Here is a 19,284-nt window from a genome sequence, read left to right on the forward strand (position 1 = left end):
CATGAGAAAATTAATGCAAGCAGGCTCGGGGGCACAGATAGTTTTCAATTAGGTTAAGTTATACACGAACACCGAGCTATTATGTAACCAGTATTAGGATCGCAGTTAAATCCGGTTCATGTCAATAGGTATTATAATATCGGCTAGATTTGCGGATCTCCGGCCCATATTCTCAGTACTTTTGAGTATAATGCCATGTCTGACCTCAACCTTATCGTTTATCTACTGTATTAGTATAAGGAAAGATTTGATCGTTTTTTCGACATGAAGGTTCCGATACAACATGACTGATTTGAAATAATCTTTCACTGTTGGGGAGCTACATTATTCAATCCAGTTTTATTCTTAGTCAGGTAAATTGCTGGAATGTCACTGAAAATCTTTGGCAGTCGTTACGGATAGCCAGAAGCCTGTAAGAAGCTCATTATAAAACACTCGGTTAGACTGGAAGCCGACCCCAACATAGTTGGGAAAAAGCTAGGCAGATGATGATAATACAGTAAGTACCTAAAATTAAACAGTTAAACTAACCTCCTTGGATGAGATCAAACCTCTTTAATAAATATAGTATTAAAATTGACAGAACATTAGGACTGGCCATTAAGACGAAAAAAGAGATCGTATGTATCAATTTTCGGCCACATTGTATTTGGTTAGTTTTTGACGTTATCGCTTTAAATTATTTTCTTATTTAATGCAAGTGTATATTTTATAGTGAGAGGATTTTGTGATGAAGGTAAATATTTGTTATCATTTAGTTTATTTTTTTACATGCATCAGTGGTTTTTGTTTTTGCTAGTAGAGAAAGTAAAATACCGATCGGTACTAAAATAGGAATACTTCGTACTGAAATATATTTAGGTAAGGATGGTATTGTTCCTACTTACGATTTTCGAAAATCTGAGAAGAAAATTAAATAGTCATCTGAAATGGCTCCAGAAATATCGAAAATTATTGATATATAGAAGATTTTAAGATGTGTTTACTGCAGTTACTTTACTGCAATCTGCGAGTATCATTCTATCTTTATATGACAAGACAACCAGGGGTCGCCCGTGACTTTATACGCGAAGATTTTAAAAGTAAAAGTAATAAAATGGATGTAGTATGTTGACATGTTGACCGTAAAAGAAGAGATACATGCCACCGCCGACTTTTCTATGTATAGTAAGTCTTTTCTTTACACCATACATTATTTGTTACTAGCTTTCGCCCGCGACTTCGTTCGCATGGAATAGTGACTTTCGGCAGATTTTTGGTTTGACCAATAGATGGCGCTGTATGTCCGGAATAAAAATTTTATATTTTTTGTAATAAAAACTATCCTATGTCCTTTCTCAAGTTCCAACCTATGTCTATACTAAATTTCACACAAATGAAAACACAGACAGAAAGACAGACAGACTTACTTTCACATTTATAATATTAGTTAGGATATTATCTCAAAGGGTTCGGTCAGTGGGTCGTCTTAGGGTACACACAGCATTTTCGTTGAAACCTCCTAAACGGCTTATTTTTTTCCCGACATCTTCAACAAATATCGTTTATGTAATAAGTGTGTGTTATTGTATGTTTGGTTTTCACATGCATTGGATTGGTATCCGAATCCAAAGCCTATTCCTCATGATATCCCTTGAGGTACGCTTGTCATTTCTTATAATTCACTCAAATCAAATCAAATCAAAACTCATTTATTCAAACTTGGCTGCAAAACAGCACTTTTCGAACGTCAGAAAAAAATTACATAAGACAGCCCCCAAAACGCCCACCCTTCACCACTTCCTATGTGTTTTTGCTGGGAAGAAGAAGTGGTGGAACAAACTCCCCAGCAACTAGACACGTATTTTACCAAAGGTTTACCTATATCTATACTACTAGTTTCTCCACGGTTTCACCCGCTTCCTTTGGGAGCTCCTGCACCCACCAGTACCTACATATTTATAAGAGTAGGTAGTAGTATAGTAGAAAGTATATATAGCCTTCCTCGATAAATAGGTTTATTAACACTGAAAGAGTTTTTCAAATCAGACCAGCAATTTCAGAGATTAGCGCGTTAAGATGATACCTCGTTGCGCTGTTCACGGGCGAACTGGGTAAATGGTTGAGAGGGATAGAACTATGCGATAGCAACGTAAATAGATAGAGAGAGGAAACATGCAACCTGCCCGAAAAAAAATAACGTAAGCGCCATACTAAATAAATATTTATTAAAAATTCAATTTTATGTTTCTTTAAAAACTGATTTCTGATTAATGTCTAATAAGATATTATCTACATTCTTCATTATTGTAATGTGACAGAAAGTACATGACTACGACATAGAATTCATAAAATGTTATTTTTAGAGGTAAGTTCTGATTTTTTTTCTATCGAGAAAAGTTACTTGTTTTATGTTTTTGTCTTCGGATTAATCTAGGTAATATAGTCAACAAACACATATAACAAAAAGTTAATTATTAAAATAAGTATTCTTACATTAAAATTAACTTAAAAAAATTGTTGAATTCCGAGGTAGCGCCTTAAAGCGAACAAAGAAACTATAATATTAGTATAGATAGGTACTAGCCGATTTCCCGCGGATTCAACCCCGCCCCGTGTTAACAACTACTCATTGTATGAAAAATTACCCATGTTTCGCGGGAAGAGTATAGCTTTTCAACAGTGAAGGAATTTGTCAAATCGGTTCGGTAGTTTTGGAGAATTTACGGCACAAAGAAACAAAACAGATGTTTTGTCCTTTATTATTTTATTTAAGTATAGATTAAGTTTATAAATAATCCAAAGAGGTAGGTTCCTAAAAATATATTTCTGTGAATAAATAAAATTTCAATAAAATCAAACCAAAACTAAAAACCTTTTTTTTTTCTCAATACCGAATATTAAATTGGCAATCTATAAATAACTTGTTTAGAATACATGCTCCTTGGTCAGGTGCAACTACGAAAAAACGCACAAAAATGCAATATGCATAACGCGTACGTACAGTTATAGAAGCTGTTGATTTGCATTTGTGCAATATTCAAGGACGTAATTATGGTAATGATTCTAAACCCAAATTAACCAAAAAATTTGTTAAATTTTTTTTTCGGAAATCCTTCGATATCACCTGGCCGTATTTCAACTCAGCGCGTGTGTTACTGTCCTTAAAATCATGCTGCGCCATCACAGAAACGCAAACACAAAGCAGACGTAACGATCATTCATAAATTTCATTCATAAAATTGGGTTACTTCTACATTACAATGACAAAAAAACCAGCGCATATTTGCTATTCCAATCGATTACTTACGTATTTTATGTCAACCTCCTGAAATATTGCACAAATGCATATCAACACCTTGTATATGATAATCGATCTCAAAAATAAGGAAGCGAATACTAAAAAAAAAAACTTAAAATACTTATAAAAATCTAGTAGGTTCAGTAAAATGTCAAATATGGGTACTCCATATTTATATTTGTTTATTTGTCCGTAACTAATGGAAAAAAATTGTGGTGGATTCCGAACTGACTAGATCTATATAGGTAACCTTCTCATAAAACTAGATTTAAATATATTTCAACTTTCATTGTCTTTCAATCTTGTATTCCTAAGGAATTCAGTTATTCAGAGGTATTATCCAAAATTCTGAGGTATATTATATCAAAACTTTCTGTGTCCTGAATTTCTAATATATTTCTTTCACACGGCCGGTCTGCCCCACCCAGGCAGCACACAAGTCAGATAACTGGCCAAGAATTTAACTCTATGCAGGGTTAAGCTTTATTACATATGAATATAAGCTGAGTGTATTACCAAATTATGTATTAAAGTTATTTCTTGCTATAATAATGCTATCAGCTGAATTAGTTTAGTAATTTGCGGATTTTATTTCTTCTAACTGAATAATCATCATAAAAAGACCTGCTACTCAAGAGTTCGTGTAATCTTTTGTATAACATTGGTATAAAATTCCATTATCAAGCATGATACTGGATAAGCTGTATTCTGTTTTCTTTTAGTTGTATTACACACTACACCTTGACCGTTATTCAGCTGCTGTATAAAATAGGCGTTGTTTCTGTTATGAAGCATATAGTAACTTAACAGAAATAAAGATAGCTGTTGTAACTACTTTATGACGCTTTGAGTACGAAATTACCGTCATGTGCAGCTACTGTAGTTAAAGCAATATTAACAGATTCTGATGCAGAAGTTTGCTGCGTATTCATGAGAAGTACTTAGACATTTTTAAGCTAGAAGAGCTGTTCTGGAAAGTTAGTCAGAATTTAACCGGCTGACAGTTTTGTAGGGTTACTACGTGAAAATGCATCGCACGTTTGTAGTAGGTATATAGTACCTACTATGCTTATTTATTTGTATCGTACTATTTATGAATTCTGTACTACAATGATTAGTTATAATTAAGTATGTAATTTTTCGTATCGTAATATTTTTTAACCGACTTCTAAAAGAATGAGGTTCTCAATTCATCGGAATCTTCTATAATTATCTGAATTTGATAAGAACTAAAAATAAAAAATAATATAGCTTTCCTATAATGTGGGTTTTTATTATTATATGACTGAATCCTAATTGTTTGATTTACAGTACGAATGTGTGTTATTATAGAACAGTTGTCGAAAAATGTTTAATGCAGTCCACTTTTAACCAGAGCACAACTTAATAAGTGGACACTTATGGTCTGTTATGCATACATTAGACGGTAAGCCACTGTGCAATCAGATTTTATTCAGAATGTGCGTCGCCATTATCGAACAACATAACCTAATTATAATGATGTGGAATTTTATACTCAAATACTCAAGTTTAATAACGAAATAAATATAATATTCTTAAAAAAGCTTTACATGGTTATTTTTGAACCCTTACATTGAAATAAACTAAAAAAATATTTTACACGTAAAAAACATAACTAGAAAAAATGTTGTTTATTTCTTCAAAACCCGGCTTATCAGGAAGCGCGTGAAAAATTTACACGAAATATATATATATATACACGGTAAAGTTGCATGCGCACCTACAATTTCTTTCATCAAGCCTTAATAAGGGTAAAATTTACGATAGGTAAAATATTATACTACGCATATGTATAACTCTGTTCGGATTTGTCAATATTTAATTTGATCAACTACTTGCTAAAATATACCTGAAATAAGCTAAACGCTGTGTATGATCTGAATATCTGAGCTTTGAAGGACTCGGTCAATTATGATATGTTCATTCATCATTCACTCATCATCTGGCTAAAAGAGCTGTAATACTTGTGTTAAAGAACAAAATCTTTTTATGTAGAAGATATTCAGCTTGTCGTACAATTATTCAAAAATTAATCATCTTTTACGTTGCTATTACACAGCTAATAGCAGTATATTTTGTGCCCAAATTGCTTGAATAACGTCTGAGTAAGCGCCATATCAGCTATTTACAGTACTTTTTTTCTGCAATTAGCTTCTATGACTGCTGTTAAACAAAAATTACTCAAAAGGTTTGTGCTGGCTGGGCATGGTAAGTTATTAATTGTGTCATGGGTGCTAACACAACTGGTAAACTACATAGTACATAACTACAAGTACTTATAAATACAAGTCATAACACCTATACTACGGTCAACTAGCTTGCTCATTACACAAATGTTGACCGAACTGCGAATAGAAACCCTCAGGTTCGGCAGTCCTTCATCGCCATCGCCATCGAGGTAGTCACATGTTCCTGGTCGTTCCAGGCTACGAAATTGTATGCAAAGCAGCGTGCGACGCGCCTGGAGCAGTCTCCGAGGACCGGTGTCGACCACACGTGCAGTTCTCCTGATCTGCCGGGTAACAGGAGCAGGGGTAAGGGCAGACAGCACCCTGAGGACTACGGCAAACCCGTCTTCGAAGGCCAGTCGGCTTCAGAATCACAGCTGGTAAGATCTTGTACAAGATATTGAGTATCTAGGTAAGGCTCCCCGCTCACATCCGATAACATCGGTGATCTATTTTTTGTAAGAGAAAAATATAATACATTTAACACTGAATTTTGGTTAGAAAAATTTACTAGAAAAGTCCTATAAAAAATAACCCGATTCTGAGAAAAAGTCGGACTTGCAGGCTGTGTCATTTCCGTTCTTTATCAATCGGTATCTGATATTATTCGTAGGGTATTCGATAGGACTTCCAGTTTCTTTACAAAGATTACCTAGTAAAAATATACTAACAATATTAGAATACTCTTTTTTTTTTCATTCCAGCTGGTACGAGACAATGCTTCAAACCCAACATCTCCTCGGCTAGACCACATCCCGGGCAAGGGCGACAACTGCTGCAGTCCGGTGTCTGACAGCATGGACCACAACAGCCCCATCCAGGATATGTGCACCAGCAGAAAATGCACCAGGGTTTACCCCCAGAGAGACCCCGGGAGTACTCCAGCTTACAAACAAGACAGGTCTAGGAGTTGTGGTAAACAGGCTACGGTTAAGGTATGTTTGTGAAAATATATAATATATGAAAAACTAGGTACCTGTTTCTCTAGTCCTGGTAGCTTTAGGGATCTATGAGACAGGGAGCGGTCACGCAGTCAATCGCTCAAGCGGTCAGTTTTGCGTTCGATCTCCACTACTGCTACTTCTACTTGACCGACGCGGTCAGAATGCCTGCTGTGTGAGTATATCTATGTAATGTAATATGACAAAACGAACGCAAAGTTGACCGCTTGAACGCTTGACCGAGTGACCGCTCCCTGTCTGATACATCCCAAGATTTGTGTCCAGCAGTAGAACGGTAAAAAGCATGATGATGATACGAGTATCTATCTTCTTTCTTTATTGTGGAATAAGTAGATTTGATAACGGATTTACGGAATTATTAGTTGGTTTAAATGCAATCGATTTTTCCGAGTCTGACTAAAATATTTTTTTCTTTTACAGAAACATGGAATATGTAAGTATCTACCACCACAGTTGTCAATCATCTACAGAGAGATTTCCTACCAGAATTTATTTGAATGTAGCTATTAATACCAGGTATAATACCAGTATATTAGGTTCACCAGTGTCCTATGAATCTGAAGAGGCTCTATCACGTCAGATCAAGGACATCCATCATGATGCTAGGAAGAGCTCCCGGATCATCAGGGATTCCAGGAACAGGCTCCTCGAAATTCAAAAGGTTAGTCTTCTTGTGTCATCTAAACTAATATAATAAAGAGGAAATTTTCAGGCTCCGAAACCACTGAATTTTGAACGTTTGAAAAATTATTTCACTGTTGGAAAGCTACATGCATACATACATTTTGACAAATACGAATTTCAAGTAATATACCATAATATATTGTATAAATAATAAAAATTAAATTAAAGCAGAGTACATTGATATTTCTCTAAAAGCACTACCGCCGCTACTAGCCGTAAAATACGTTAGTCATCAACCTTCATACATGGAACAAATTGTCTGTTGTGTTTTACATTAATAAAATTACTACATACAGATACATGGAACATATTGTCAGCACCACAGACAATACGCCCGAAATTCTATAGCATCCACATCGCAGTCACGTAGGAGTCCGTAGGACACGCCACAACATTCATTTACTCCAATTGTCATGTTTAAAACCGATTTATTAATCCGCATTGAAACATGTTCGTTGCTCTCGATATTTCCAAAAAGTCACAGATTTTGTAATTCGTTGCATTTTGCAGCCAACGCTGTTTTTTCAGGTTCCTTCTCCATAGGAAAAAATTGCACCTTATTTTCTGAAACTTCGATAGCCGTCTGTCAACGGGCTGCATCTCATGAATCGTGATATTAAGGGCCAATGCACACCACGTTTTTTAAACGCGCCATCGATGCGCGTATATAGCGATACAGACGCGATACGCACGCAAGTCAGGACTGTTTCGCAGGATAAAAACGCGCCGGCGACGCGCGTTTACAAAACGTGGTGTGCACATATGATGTATTAAAGTTGGCACTTCGAAATTATGCTAAATCTTGTGGTGGGTAGACAAACGTGAATTTATCGACCATTTTTCGTTTCATATATATTGGATCCTTCTCCTTGTGAGAGGAGGCCTGTGCCCAGCAGTGGGACGATAAAAAGGCTGTAACAGTAACAGTAACAGTAGGTATATATTGGAGAACCCTTAGAGCGTGAGTCGGACTCGCTCTTGGATTTAAAAAAAAAACATAATGAATTTATTTTTATAGTAACACACCCTACGTTCCCATTAATGATCGAAGTTTTTGACCCCAGAAAACCACAATAACAGAGGCTGATATAAAGGAGCTAGGTGAACGCAACGACTTGCTGCTTCGGGAGATGGAGAGGTTCGACCGCATGACCAGGACTATTCAGAAGCTGGTGGGAGGCGATCCTCTGATGCGGAAGAGAGAGGAGCCACCGAGGTGCTTGGATTATTATGTGCCAAAGAATGCTTATGGTGAGCAATATTTTTTGCTGCAACAATGTTTTTGTTTTCTGAATATCTTTTGTTAGGTACTCTTAATAATTGATTAATGAGAGTCTAGAGAGATAAAAAAAAATCATTTTTTCGCTATATGTGATTAGATACAACGAAAACTGTATTAATTTGTAAAAGTTAACTTGTTTTCTCATAGTATTTAAGTGAATTGTATTCTTTTTATGAGAAATAAATATCTTAAACCAGAATTTCTGCAAATAGGCGATAGTGCTAGTCATTATCTGCCTGGAGTTGAACCCACACAGTCATACTTGAGAGGTTGGTTCTTTACCCACCAGGCAACCATGCGAGTGACTCCCTGTAGTTAAAACAAGCCAATTAAAATTGCATCAGCGGATTTAGTTGCAAATGAACTATTGGAAAGATTTTTCCCTAACTCACGTCGTATACAAAAAGAGGAGTATGTAGTGCAATAGTATGCGAGCTTCAACAATTTCTAATCAACGTCCCACATTGTAGGGATGAGTTTCCACAATATTCTGCTGCGGAAATTTTGCTCTCGTATATGTGTACATAATTTGTGCCAACTGTTTTTGACATGAACGTTGAATGGTTGTTATTTATTCCAGTTTTTGTAGATTATAGTCGCTTGGGTTTATTTTGCTTTAAAAGATTATGGAAAATAAACTGTTGAAATGATAAGCGGCAGTTTTATAGCTGATTAAAGTTTGTCGTTATAGTTAAACTGCAACGCATACTTAAAGTATAAAAATATTTTTTTCCTTATCTACCGACGTTCTTGTTTCAGAGCCAGCCCTATACCACGAGATGAAGATGAATCACCCGACAGTGCTCCTCGCGGGTCCCCGATGCGGTGCGGCCCCAGGTCCGGCTGCCACCGGGCCCCAGAGCCGCAGCAAATCCGTACGTCCACACAACTGTGCCAGACGCGCACGATAGCTTAATAAATACAGAGAAAATGTAAAAAATAGCAAAATATACAAGATTGTAACGAATATCGTGTTTCTTTTAAGGAGATTGACCTGACTCGCAAGCTAAGTGAGAGCTACGACATGCAAGAGAAATTGGCCGCTGATAACGCCGACTTAGAAGTCAAGAGGTTTCACTTGCACGATTTATTTTAGTAGAGTACTTGAAATATAATACATACAAGGGATATAGGAATAACGGAAAATATAGAATAATTCATATGTAGTGCTGCTTTTATTAGATTTTTCTTTAACAAAGAATAAGCTATTGATTAGCTTGTGTAATGGGTGATAACATAGCTGATGGACTACATATTTGTATATAGCCAACACAGCCAACGAACATGCTCATCACACGCATTTTGACAGAACCAGGAATCGGCAGTCGCCATTGTGCGAACCGAGGTCTCATTCATGACTACTACTACAAATTCCAGCACAAACATTATATAACCATGAAGTATTTAATCCAAAATTACTGACCGTTAAATGACAGCTGTCAAACAATTCAAAATTAGAAACGCTAATCGAGACGTCAGATGTCATTTCAAAAATCCACAGGGTGCACAACATAGTACTCAAAATCATAAAAAATACAAAAAAAACATGCAATTTTTATCTTCATCATATTGAAATAGACAGAACCATGGACAAATAAGGTATGTACTTTCAGGTATATATTGTACAAGGAGCTTATGACGAAAGACCAGAATCTGGAGACTTGCAGAGCTCAGATCAAGAGACTGCAAGGGGAACTGAAGTTAATGAGTAGAGAGAATACTTTGCTACATGAAAAGCTGGATAAGAATAATCCGGAGGTGATGGTTTTTATCATGATGAATGTTCCACAGATATTTCGGATCCTATGTGCCGTTCCAGCAATTGGATTGGCTCTTTGAACGGTTCTTTTATGAAGAATGTAGTCTTATTAGATGATTTCCCGCGTTTTACCCGAGCCCTGGGGGAACTACTGCCCGTACTGGTCGAAAATATAGCTTACTATATATTTAGCTTTCGCTCGCGGCTTCGCCCGCGTGGTGCGTTGATAAAAAGTAGCCTATTTGTCAATCCAGGGTAACACCTATCTAGATATACACCAAATTTTAACCAACTCTGTCCAGCCGTTTTCGCGAGAAACAATAACAAGCATACATCCATGCATTCTCACAAACTTTAACATTTATAACATTAGTAGAAAGTAGGATATTACTCGGGAAGAGTGTAGCTTTCCAAACGTGAATTTTTTTTTCTTATCTGTCCAGTAGTTTCGGAGCCTTTTAGGTACAAACAAGCAAACATACAAAATGTTCCCTTATTATATTAGTGTCGATTTGATGTGGTTTGTTTGCTCAGGGCGATGCGGCTCCGGTGAAACAAGATTCCAGATGTCAACAGGAGAATACAGATTTATGTGAACAAGTAAGTGGGACCAGTTCGTGTATTAATTTTAGTAAATAAAAAGTACTTTTCCGTCCGTCTGTCTGTCACCAGGCTGTATCTCATGAACCGTGAGGGTTAGAGAGTTGAAATTTTCACGGATGATGTATTTCTGTGGCTGCTATAACAACAAGTATTTGAAAATTTTTGCTCCAACCTCCTCCTTTTTGGGAAGTCGGTTAAAAAAAATAAAGATAATTATAATTTCAAAAATATATTTCAGAGTGGCAAGTCTGTCGATTCAACTCAAGCGGAGGAGCTTTTTAGTAAATTAGAGGATTATAAGAATTCTACCGAAGGGATAGTACGTATTTTCACTAGTATGTAGTTTTAAGTTAAAAACTTATGTATATCTAGCTTCCACCCGCGGCTTCGCAAGCGACTTCGCCCGCGTCAAGTTAGTTTCCAAGAGAACTCTTCATAAGTCCGGGATAAAAACTATCCTATGTTCTTTCTCAAGGTCAACTCTACATCTCTGTACTTATTAAACTCAGTTTAGTGGTTTACGTGAAAGCGTAACAGACAGAGCTATATAACAATCGGATCCTAAGGCGTATCAGGGCGAAAACAGTAACATTCCTAAGAATAAATATTAAGTATAATAATCGTAATAGATTCGTCGTAAAAGAGACAATACTACATATTATGTGTAATTTCGGACTAATTAGCCACAGGACCTAATTAGCGAGTGATCCGAGAATTCTGCTAATAATGACCATGTTTGGCACATTGCTAATAACTACGTTATTTTAGTACAAGTCCTCATTAGCTGTGATTATGTGTGATTGGGCACTAATGATGTAGTTCACAATATTATTTTACCATCCATTTAATTATTGTTTATTTGCCTCAGTTCCAAAAAATGTAGAAATAACAATATATATGTATATGTATAATATTAAAAATGAGAATATAAACAAAAAGTTTGAAAATAAATATTGCGAAATCAGTTGAAGTAATAGCAACCTATTACTTAAATTGCTTTTTGGAGATCCAATTCCAGCTGCTGACAGTTTTTAACGAAGTAAAGCTATATTGTTGCTTAAGTAATTAGTTTTCACTCAAATAAAGACCTGAGCTTGACTACAGATCAGATTGGATTAATTTTGTATTTTACATTGAAAATAAAGTAGGTACTATGGGTATTTGCTGAGATTCATCGCACCATTTTGACATGAGTAGAAAATCAGGTAATCCGTTGTATTATGAAACATTGCGTTTTTAACAAATAAACATCATTATTATCAGCCTTTTATCGTCAAACTGCTGGGCCCAAGTCACCTTTCACACGGAAAAGGATTGAACGCTAATCACCACACATGCTCAATGCGGGTTGGTGAATCCAGACTTTATAATCCAAGTTTCCTCGAGATATTTTCCTTCAGCTTTTAATCAGTCATTGGTGTCCAAGATGTACTTAGAAAGTAATACTAACTGAGAGAAGTTGCAATGCAGACTTGCCTAACCTAGAATCGAACCTACTCTCTGGTCTCGGGTTCTTTACCCACGACTTATACATACTTGCTTTGTCCCAGGAAAAACTATTAGGAGGATTGGAGATAGAAGTGCGTCAAGTGAGGATGGAAATGGACCAGGTGAAGAGTGCCTCGAGGAATGGATGCCGCGGCAGTGGCGGCAACCCTAACACTTGTTTTGAGCAAGGGGTAGCGTACCTACTTTTATATTGTACTCTTTTGTAGCTTGGTATATGGTTGAAGATGTCATCTGTTGGAGTAGCGTAAGTTATAAAATATACTCGAAGATAGTAGTTTGTATCGTAGCTTGGTGCACGATGGAAGATAGCTTAAAGAGAAGATACAATTTGTAGCATGGTGTATGTATGATATGCTTAATAAGAAATAATGTTTCAAATCAGACTGATAGTTCCTGAGATGAACGTGTTCGTGTGTGTGTTATGTTAGTTTAATTTATTTCGTACCTATTCTATGTATAGGTATTGTGTAATAACTGTTTACTTCACTATCGTATTGGGTAAAACTTTATTAGTGTGTGCCTATATTTAAATAACTAAATAATAAAAAAGCAAACAAACTGAAAAGGAAACAAAAATTCAGTTCCGTAATTTATTTATATTTGTTACGTATCTTACTCAACATTTGCTTATAATTTCAGGCGGGACCACCAGTGCCTCCCATGGCGAGAGCAGTTAGTATTTTGTTTTTAATAAATTCTTCTTTATTTCTTACGTAATAGGGCTTCATATTGAATGTTAATTTTGTCTTCCAGTGTGGTGTATGTCCTCCTTGTCCAGCACCATGCAACCCTAACGCTCCACCGGTAAGAAATTACAATACAGCATTAGATTTTGAACCATATTCCTATTGGTATATAAGCGAAAATGGCACAGCAACAATATTGCAATGTATTTTCTCGTTCTCCTCAGACTCCCGCTGAGAGGGAAGTGCAGAAACTAACACTCCAGCTACGACAGACCGAAGAAAGCTTCAAAACCAAAGTTGCTGAGGTAAAACGTAGACGTACGACGTAGAATATGAATTTTCCACGTGAAATCAAGGATAATAAAATGAGTAGCGGAGATGTCATAACCAAAAATCTCCTAAGAAACGTCATTTGCTTCGCCCTTAACGTCATTTTTATCATTGCTTAGCGTACATGCCTGCCATGGAACCTGCCGATTATTTTCAAAGATAAAATCACCAATCAATCGAGACCAATCTTTGGCAGATTGGTTTTGATTTGACAAGGAATCTGAACGTCTCGTTAGTTCAATAGTTTACTCTGCTATTTGTGACCGCGTGTTTAAGGGAAAATTTGGTTTCGCGAGTCATTTACTAGCCCATGAACGAAACCAAACTGTCGTGAGTTCCAGTAACAGATCAGGCCTACCGTGCGTTGCTTTGACCTACAAGAAGGCGCCTGAGCAGCCTTGCTTATGGCATCTCCGCTATCCTTCCTTCCTTCCTCCATGCAACTGCACAAAACAGCCTGTCGATCTGTAATATGAAATGTTGGATTTTAGATCAATCGCGAATTGGAGTTGTTCAGTGACCGTTGCAATCGTCGCCGCATAGCATTATACCACAAGACACCACCCGTGATGGTTGACCAAGCAACAATGTGCTGGCCGGAATTTAAAACAGGTGGCTTTCCTGACACTTTGTATTGAAACCGTCACTTAAAAGTCAAAAAATTCGACATTTCATATTACATTATTAATTTTCCGCGATACTGTCTTTAGACTTTATTAACAATCCTCCCAGCGAAAATACATGGTTAAAGTTTTAAACGTATTCCGTTTTGTTTATCAAAAATTGCAATCTCAGAAACTTAGCATGTTTCCTATATGATCAGTGAGTTGAGAGCAATCGAAAAGGCAAAAACTTATACATGTCAAATTGTGTGCAGTGCGCTATGCTCAGAGCGGACCTAATGAAAAAGAAAGAAGAGTTGGAGAAAGAAAGGTGCCAACATCGAGAGGTGCAGAACAAATTGAGAGAGCTAGAGATGAAGTTCGAAGGACTCGGTACTCATACGAACATGCTACTAGGGACCAAAGAACAGGCTTTTGAGCAGGAGATCAACTTAAGGTCTCTGAAGCAATGTTACAGGGAGGCAAGAGAGGAGATCGAGGAACTACGGACCTTGATGAAGGAGCAAAATGACCAGCTGCAGGATTATAGAGTCAAAGTAAGTGTTCAGAATCAGACGTTAACGCCTGATAGAAATAATACTCACTTACATGTTTACACGTTGCATTGCATTGCTTTCACCCTACATCAGGCATGTTTTGTATCTTAGTATAAAAATACCTCATCGTTTTGTTATTAATTGTGATTTTACGTCTACTCCACTATAGTGTGTTAAATGCCCAGTTTAAATGGTCAATGTTAAATCGTAAATTAGCTACCCGATTTCATTATAACAAACCGTACCTAGGTAATATTGCTTTTGTAACTTTAAAATTAAGTTAGTTTAGAACAAATAATTGAAATCCGTTTGTTATTTGACCAGTACCTGCAAGCTCAGCAGCTAGTGGAAGAGCAGCGCCGTCAGATGGACATGATGGACATGGATAACACGAGGATCAGCGAACAGATCAACCTTGAGATACAGAAAGTCAAGGTACTGTGAACAGTTGGTTTGTTGAGCAAGATTATGTGTACAAAATTACTTATGCTAAAACCGTTTGGACAAATTTTTTGACACCCAAAAGGATATTATGCAATAGTAACTGTTTTCCCGCGGTATCATAAGTGTCTGCAGGAATCTACTTCCCGCACAAGGTTATTTAGTTTTATCAAAATCAATCTAGTAGTTTTTGCATGAATGAACAACTAATATACATACGTACATCCTCACAAACTTTGGCTTTGCAATATTAGTAGGATAAAGAACTGTCTCACAACACACGCAAGCTCAAGTCTCACGGCTTCAAAAGTTTCTCTTATTTCACGGAAACCTTAAAATTTCCTTCCACTTCCATTAATGCGGTCCCGAATTTCTCATGGAACGATTAAAATTTAATTAACGTCGGAGTTAATTATCAAAAAGCTTGCAACTTACCGTAAAAGTTGACTGAGCGTGACTTTCGGCTTGTTCGCAACAAAATACCAACTCGTTGCTGAAGACGCGAGGTTCAAAAGTGTTTCGAGTTTTACAACTTGTTCGCTTCGGGTGCACATTAATTTTACTTGTTATACAAATTGTGGAATACGTTTGAATTGTTTAACATAATAATTATTATGTACGGCTGGTAAAGTATCTAATCATCATCTCGGCCATAGGACGTCTACTGCTGAACATAGGCCTCTCCCCCTTTGATCTCCAAAGATACCTGTTGGAAGCGACCTTCATCCAACTAAGGTAAAATATCTACTAGAACCAAATTATACTCACTCGACCACATTTACATAGCGAGTTTTTTACTACGCTTTATAACTTCTACTCATACCCACGTATCATCATCAGCTGAAATTCCAAGAGAAGCTTCAAGAGTTGGCGCCGATCCCGGACCTACTGAAGGCCACGCAGATGAGGCTGAAGGATGCGCAACAGGCGCAGGCCCTCGCTGAGCATAACGCGGAACAACTCGCCAGGGAACTCAACTGTGCCAGGGAGAAGGTAAGAGACTGGCTTCTGCCGCATCCCGTGGGAACTTCGGCACGAACCCGGATAAAAAGTATATAGCCTATAGCCTTCCTCGATAAATGGGCTGTCTAACACTGAAATATTTTTTCAAAACGGATCGGTAGCTCCTGAGATTAGCGCGTTCAAGCAAACAAACTCTTCAGCTTTATAATATTAGTAGGCATAGGCATATATGTCAGGGAATATAACTGTGGTCACTCATGTGTCACGTTAACGTTATTTTGATGGTTTCTTAAGCCAGCTGTGTATACAATACTTTATACTTTTATACTATGCCATGTCAAAGAAATCTGGTAGGCACGCATACACATCGGTTCGTGAGGGAGGATTTCTGTACCATACATGCGTGCGTATAGATATAATAGAATGGGTGTGCCTTCAATTTCCTTCCAAATGATTTCCATGAAGTCATCATTGTTAATATAAAAATACATGATTATATTGATTGTTTCTGGCAGGTCCATGCGCTACTGCACAACAGTTTGAAGGCCTCTCCGGAGAAGGTGCAAGAAAAGAGTGCAGATGACAAACAATTGGCGATGATGCAGCAGCGAGTGGCACAACTCACGGAGACTAATATAGCGCTCAAGACTGAGATCGAAAGACTCAAGTGAGTACTACATTTTACCAGAAACTCAAAAAATTTAAAAAAGCTTTAACAATTTACTTCAAGTTCACTGGCAATATAAACTTCTGTTTTTCTTAAAATTATTGTGTTCTATGAAAATTTTACGTAAAAATTCAAAAAGTTGTTTTAACAAATCTGACGTTTATGTTGTCGATAAACCACCACATAACCAAAACTGTTATATATAAATAGCTCATTAAAGAGTCAGGCTGTCATTTGAACATCTTTGGCAGTCGTTACGGGTAGTCAGATCCAAGTAGTTTGACAACCAGTCTTAATAATTGCTATCGTATTGTCCGGGTTACTGGGTTGTGGAGGTCAGGTAGGCAGTTGCTCCATGTGGCACCCTGGAACTCAACAGCATCTAGTTAGACTGGAAGCTGATCCCAACAAAATTGGGAAAAGGCTAGGCAGATGATGATAAGGACTCACTAGAAGTAACATGACATATTCAGCCAGTAATACAATTGTCTTTATTTGGCACTGCCAACATACTTCTAGTTACTCATGACATGTTCACCCTGGCACTGCCAACATAGTTTTTTTTCACCTTTAACACTTATTCTTCCCTTCAGAGCGAACGTGATTCGCATGGAGGAGTCAGTGCTGGCCAACGAGAAGCGTCTGCAAGAGAAGATGCACGAGTGTGCACAGATTGGCGGCGAGCTGGACCGCGCGCGGGACGAGGCCGCGCGGGCGCTGCAGCGAGCCAATGAACGCACGGAGACCATCCGCAAGTCAGTATACGGCCTTGTTATTTTATTTATTTCTAAAAGAACACCAACAGCTTCTGTATTATAAGTTAAAAGAGCAATGACCAAATAAACATGAGGGCAGAATCAAATTAATGAGGATAAAATTAGACTCATTCTTAATAATCCTTTGGAGCTTTATGACCTTAAATTAAGGGTTTTAATCCTGTGTTTACAGATGTATGCAGACTACAATAGCAGAAATGGAAAGACAGCTTGCTGCTACTCGAGCTCAAGTGAAGACCGCTGAGAAAGAGCGAGAGGAGGTCAGTAATTTGAGTATTGAATGCTCCAGTAACAGTATTTTTACAACCAACTAGCCGTTTTCCCGCGGTTTCGCCCGCGTCCCTTGGAAACTGCTGCCCGTACCGAAATGTAATATAGCCTATTGCACTCAGGAACATTGCAGCTATCTATCAGTGAAATCATTTTGGAAATCCAACTCTACTTTTCGAGTTACGATTTTATAGGAGAGTTTCAACCCCCTGGATTATTACCCCTACATATAAACTTACAAATTTTGCCTCTATAATATTAGCAACTGACATTAGCTCCACATAAATTATGTGAAATTTCAACCTCTAATCGCAAAACAACGGTTAGGTAGGTTATAGAAATACGAAGTAAATCAAATTCAAGATACTTATGTAGATATTTTTCTCATTCCAGTTGCAATGTCGCATGCAGTGCCAGATCAGACGCCTGAATGACAACTTTGAGCAGGCGCAGCTTCGCATTCTGGGGCTTCAGACCCAAGTCACGACCCTCAGGAGAACCGTCTCCAGCACAGGTGACGGAGAAGGAGACAACGAACTACAGGAGTGCACCTGTAAATCCTTCTTCGATAATCCTTGAGGACCAGGAAGAAATGTGAAGACCAGTAGACCACGCCTTATATAAACAACTATACGGTCTACTGAATATTAGTTTAAACTGTCATAACTGTGATTAGCATTGCATGTTTGAGCGATGTGATTTTTGCAAAGCGAATATTTATACGGTCTGTAAGGTCCCTTTCAATGTCGGTCAACATTTTCAGAAGATTGAATACGTTTTATCCTGACTATCCTTTTATCTAGAGGACAGCTTTAAGCCCTTTGCTGATTATGGAGCTGACTTCGCACTGCCGCTTGAATATTCGAACACCTCACACCAGGCAAGATTTACTCTTAATCCAGGATAATAAAATTCCAAAAAATGCTTAAAAAATTGGTGTGAAATGTTGTAGATTTTGAAAGGGACCGTGTACTGTTTGAATGTTGTTAGTTGATCGCATCTGAGGAACCCCTCGAGCTGATCTGAGCAGCAGCATTGCTTTGTCTAGGTGGTAGTGATATTATGCCCGTTGTGTCCCAAATTGAAACGTTTCATCGAAATAAAGCAAACTAGATTAAACTTACTGATGATTTTTATTTAATCGTACGATTTGGTAGCAGTAATTTGCTCTGATAAAAACTGTAGGCGTCAAAACTATTTTTGAGAGCAGGGGATTTCAATCTCTAATCAATGCAATTGTGTGTTTTACTATCTCATGAAATATTCACCAAAAGATATCGTAGTTCATATTAATCTAAAGATATAAATAAAAATGAATTGTTGTTCGTTAGTCTGAATAAAACTCGAGAACGGCTGGGCCGATTGAGCTGATTTTGGTTTTAAAATGTTAGGTCCAGGGAAGGTTTGAACGATACGAAGTTCGCGGGATCAGCTAGTTATTAATAATTCATTCAAATAAAAATGCAATTATGTTAGACCATATTGACAACTTTTTGTAAATTGATGTAGCTAGGGGTATAATAATGATTGTGTTATTTGACTAACCGATGTGGAAAATAATGTAAAGGAAGTATGCCATCTATATCTAGCTGTTCTTGACAATTACATTATTAGAGACTTTTCTAAAGATATTGCATTATCCATTACAAAAAAATATCAAGTAT

General features: G+C 37.2%; 1 protein-coding gene across 2 annotated transcripts; it reads left to right on the plus strand.

Annotated features, from left to right (window-relative positions):
* Positions 1-611: 611 nt before the first annotated feature.
* LOC110379210 (paramyosin) lies at positions 612-18,743 on the plus strand. 2 transcript variants are annotated; one of them, XM_021338759.3, is made up of 22 exons: positions 612-736; positions 5,727-5,909; positions 6,234-6,464; positions 6,912-6,924; positions 7,028-7,152; positions 8,240-8,426; positions 9,217-9,332; positions 9,443-9,528; positions 10,071-10,215; positions 10,751-10,816; positions 11,058-11,138; positions 12,370-12,498; positions 12,968-13,000; positions 13,082-13,132; positions 13,239-13,319; positions 14,222-14,503; positions 14,828-14,938; positions 15,785-15,937; positions 16,423-16,574; positions 17,168-17,329; positions 17,523-17,610; positions 18,014-18,743. In XM_021338759.3, exons 1-22 carry the CDS (start codon positions 731-733, stop codon positions 18,197-18,199), a joined length of 2,667 nt encoding a protein of 888 aa, XP_021194434.3. In that variant the 5' UTR covers positions 612-730; the 3' UTR covers positions 18,200-18,743. The 2 variants fall into 2 exon arrangements, with proteins under 2 accessions (XP_021194434.3, XP_063890358.1); XM_064034288.1 differs by lacking the exons at positions 612-736; positions 5,727-5,909 and having other exon boundaries at positions 6,390-6,464; positions 7,008-7,152.
* The last annotated feature ends 541 nt before the right edge of the window (positions 18,744-19,284 follow it).

Source organism: Helicoverpa armigera, chromosome 1, assembly GCF_030705265.1.
Source record: "Helicoverpa armigera isolate CAAS_96S chromosome 1, ASM3070526v1, whole genome shotgun sequence".
Taxonomy (NCBI): Eukaryota; Metazoa; Arthropoda; class Insecta; order Lepidoptera; family Noctuidae; genus Helicoverpa; species Helicoverpa armigera.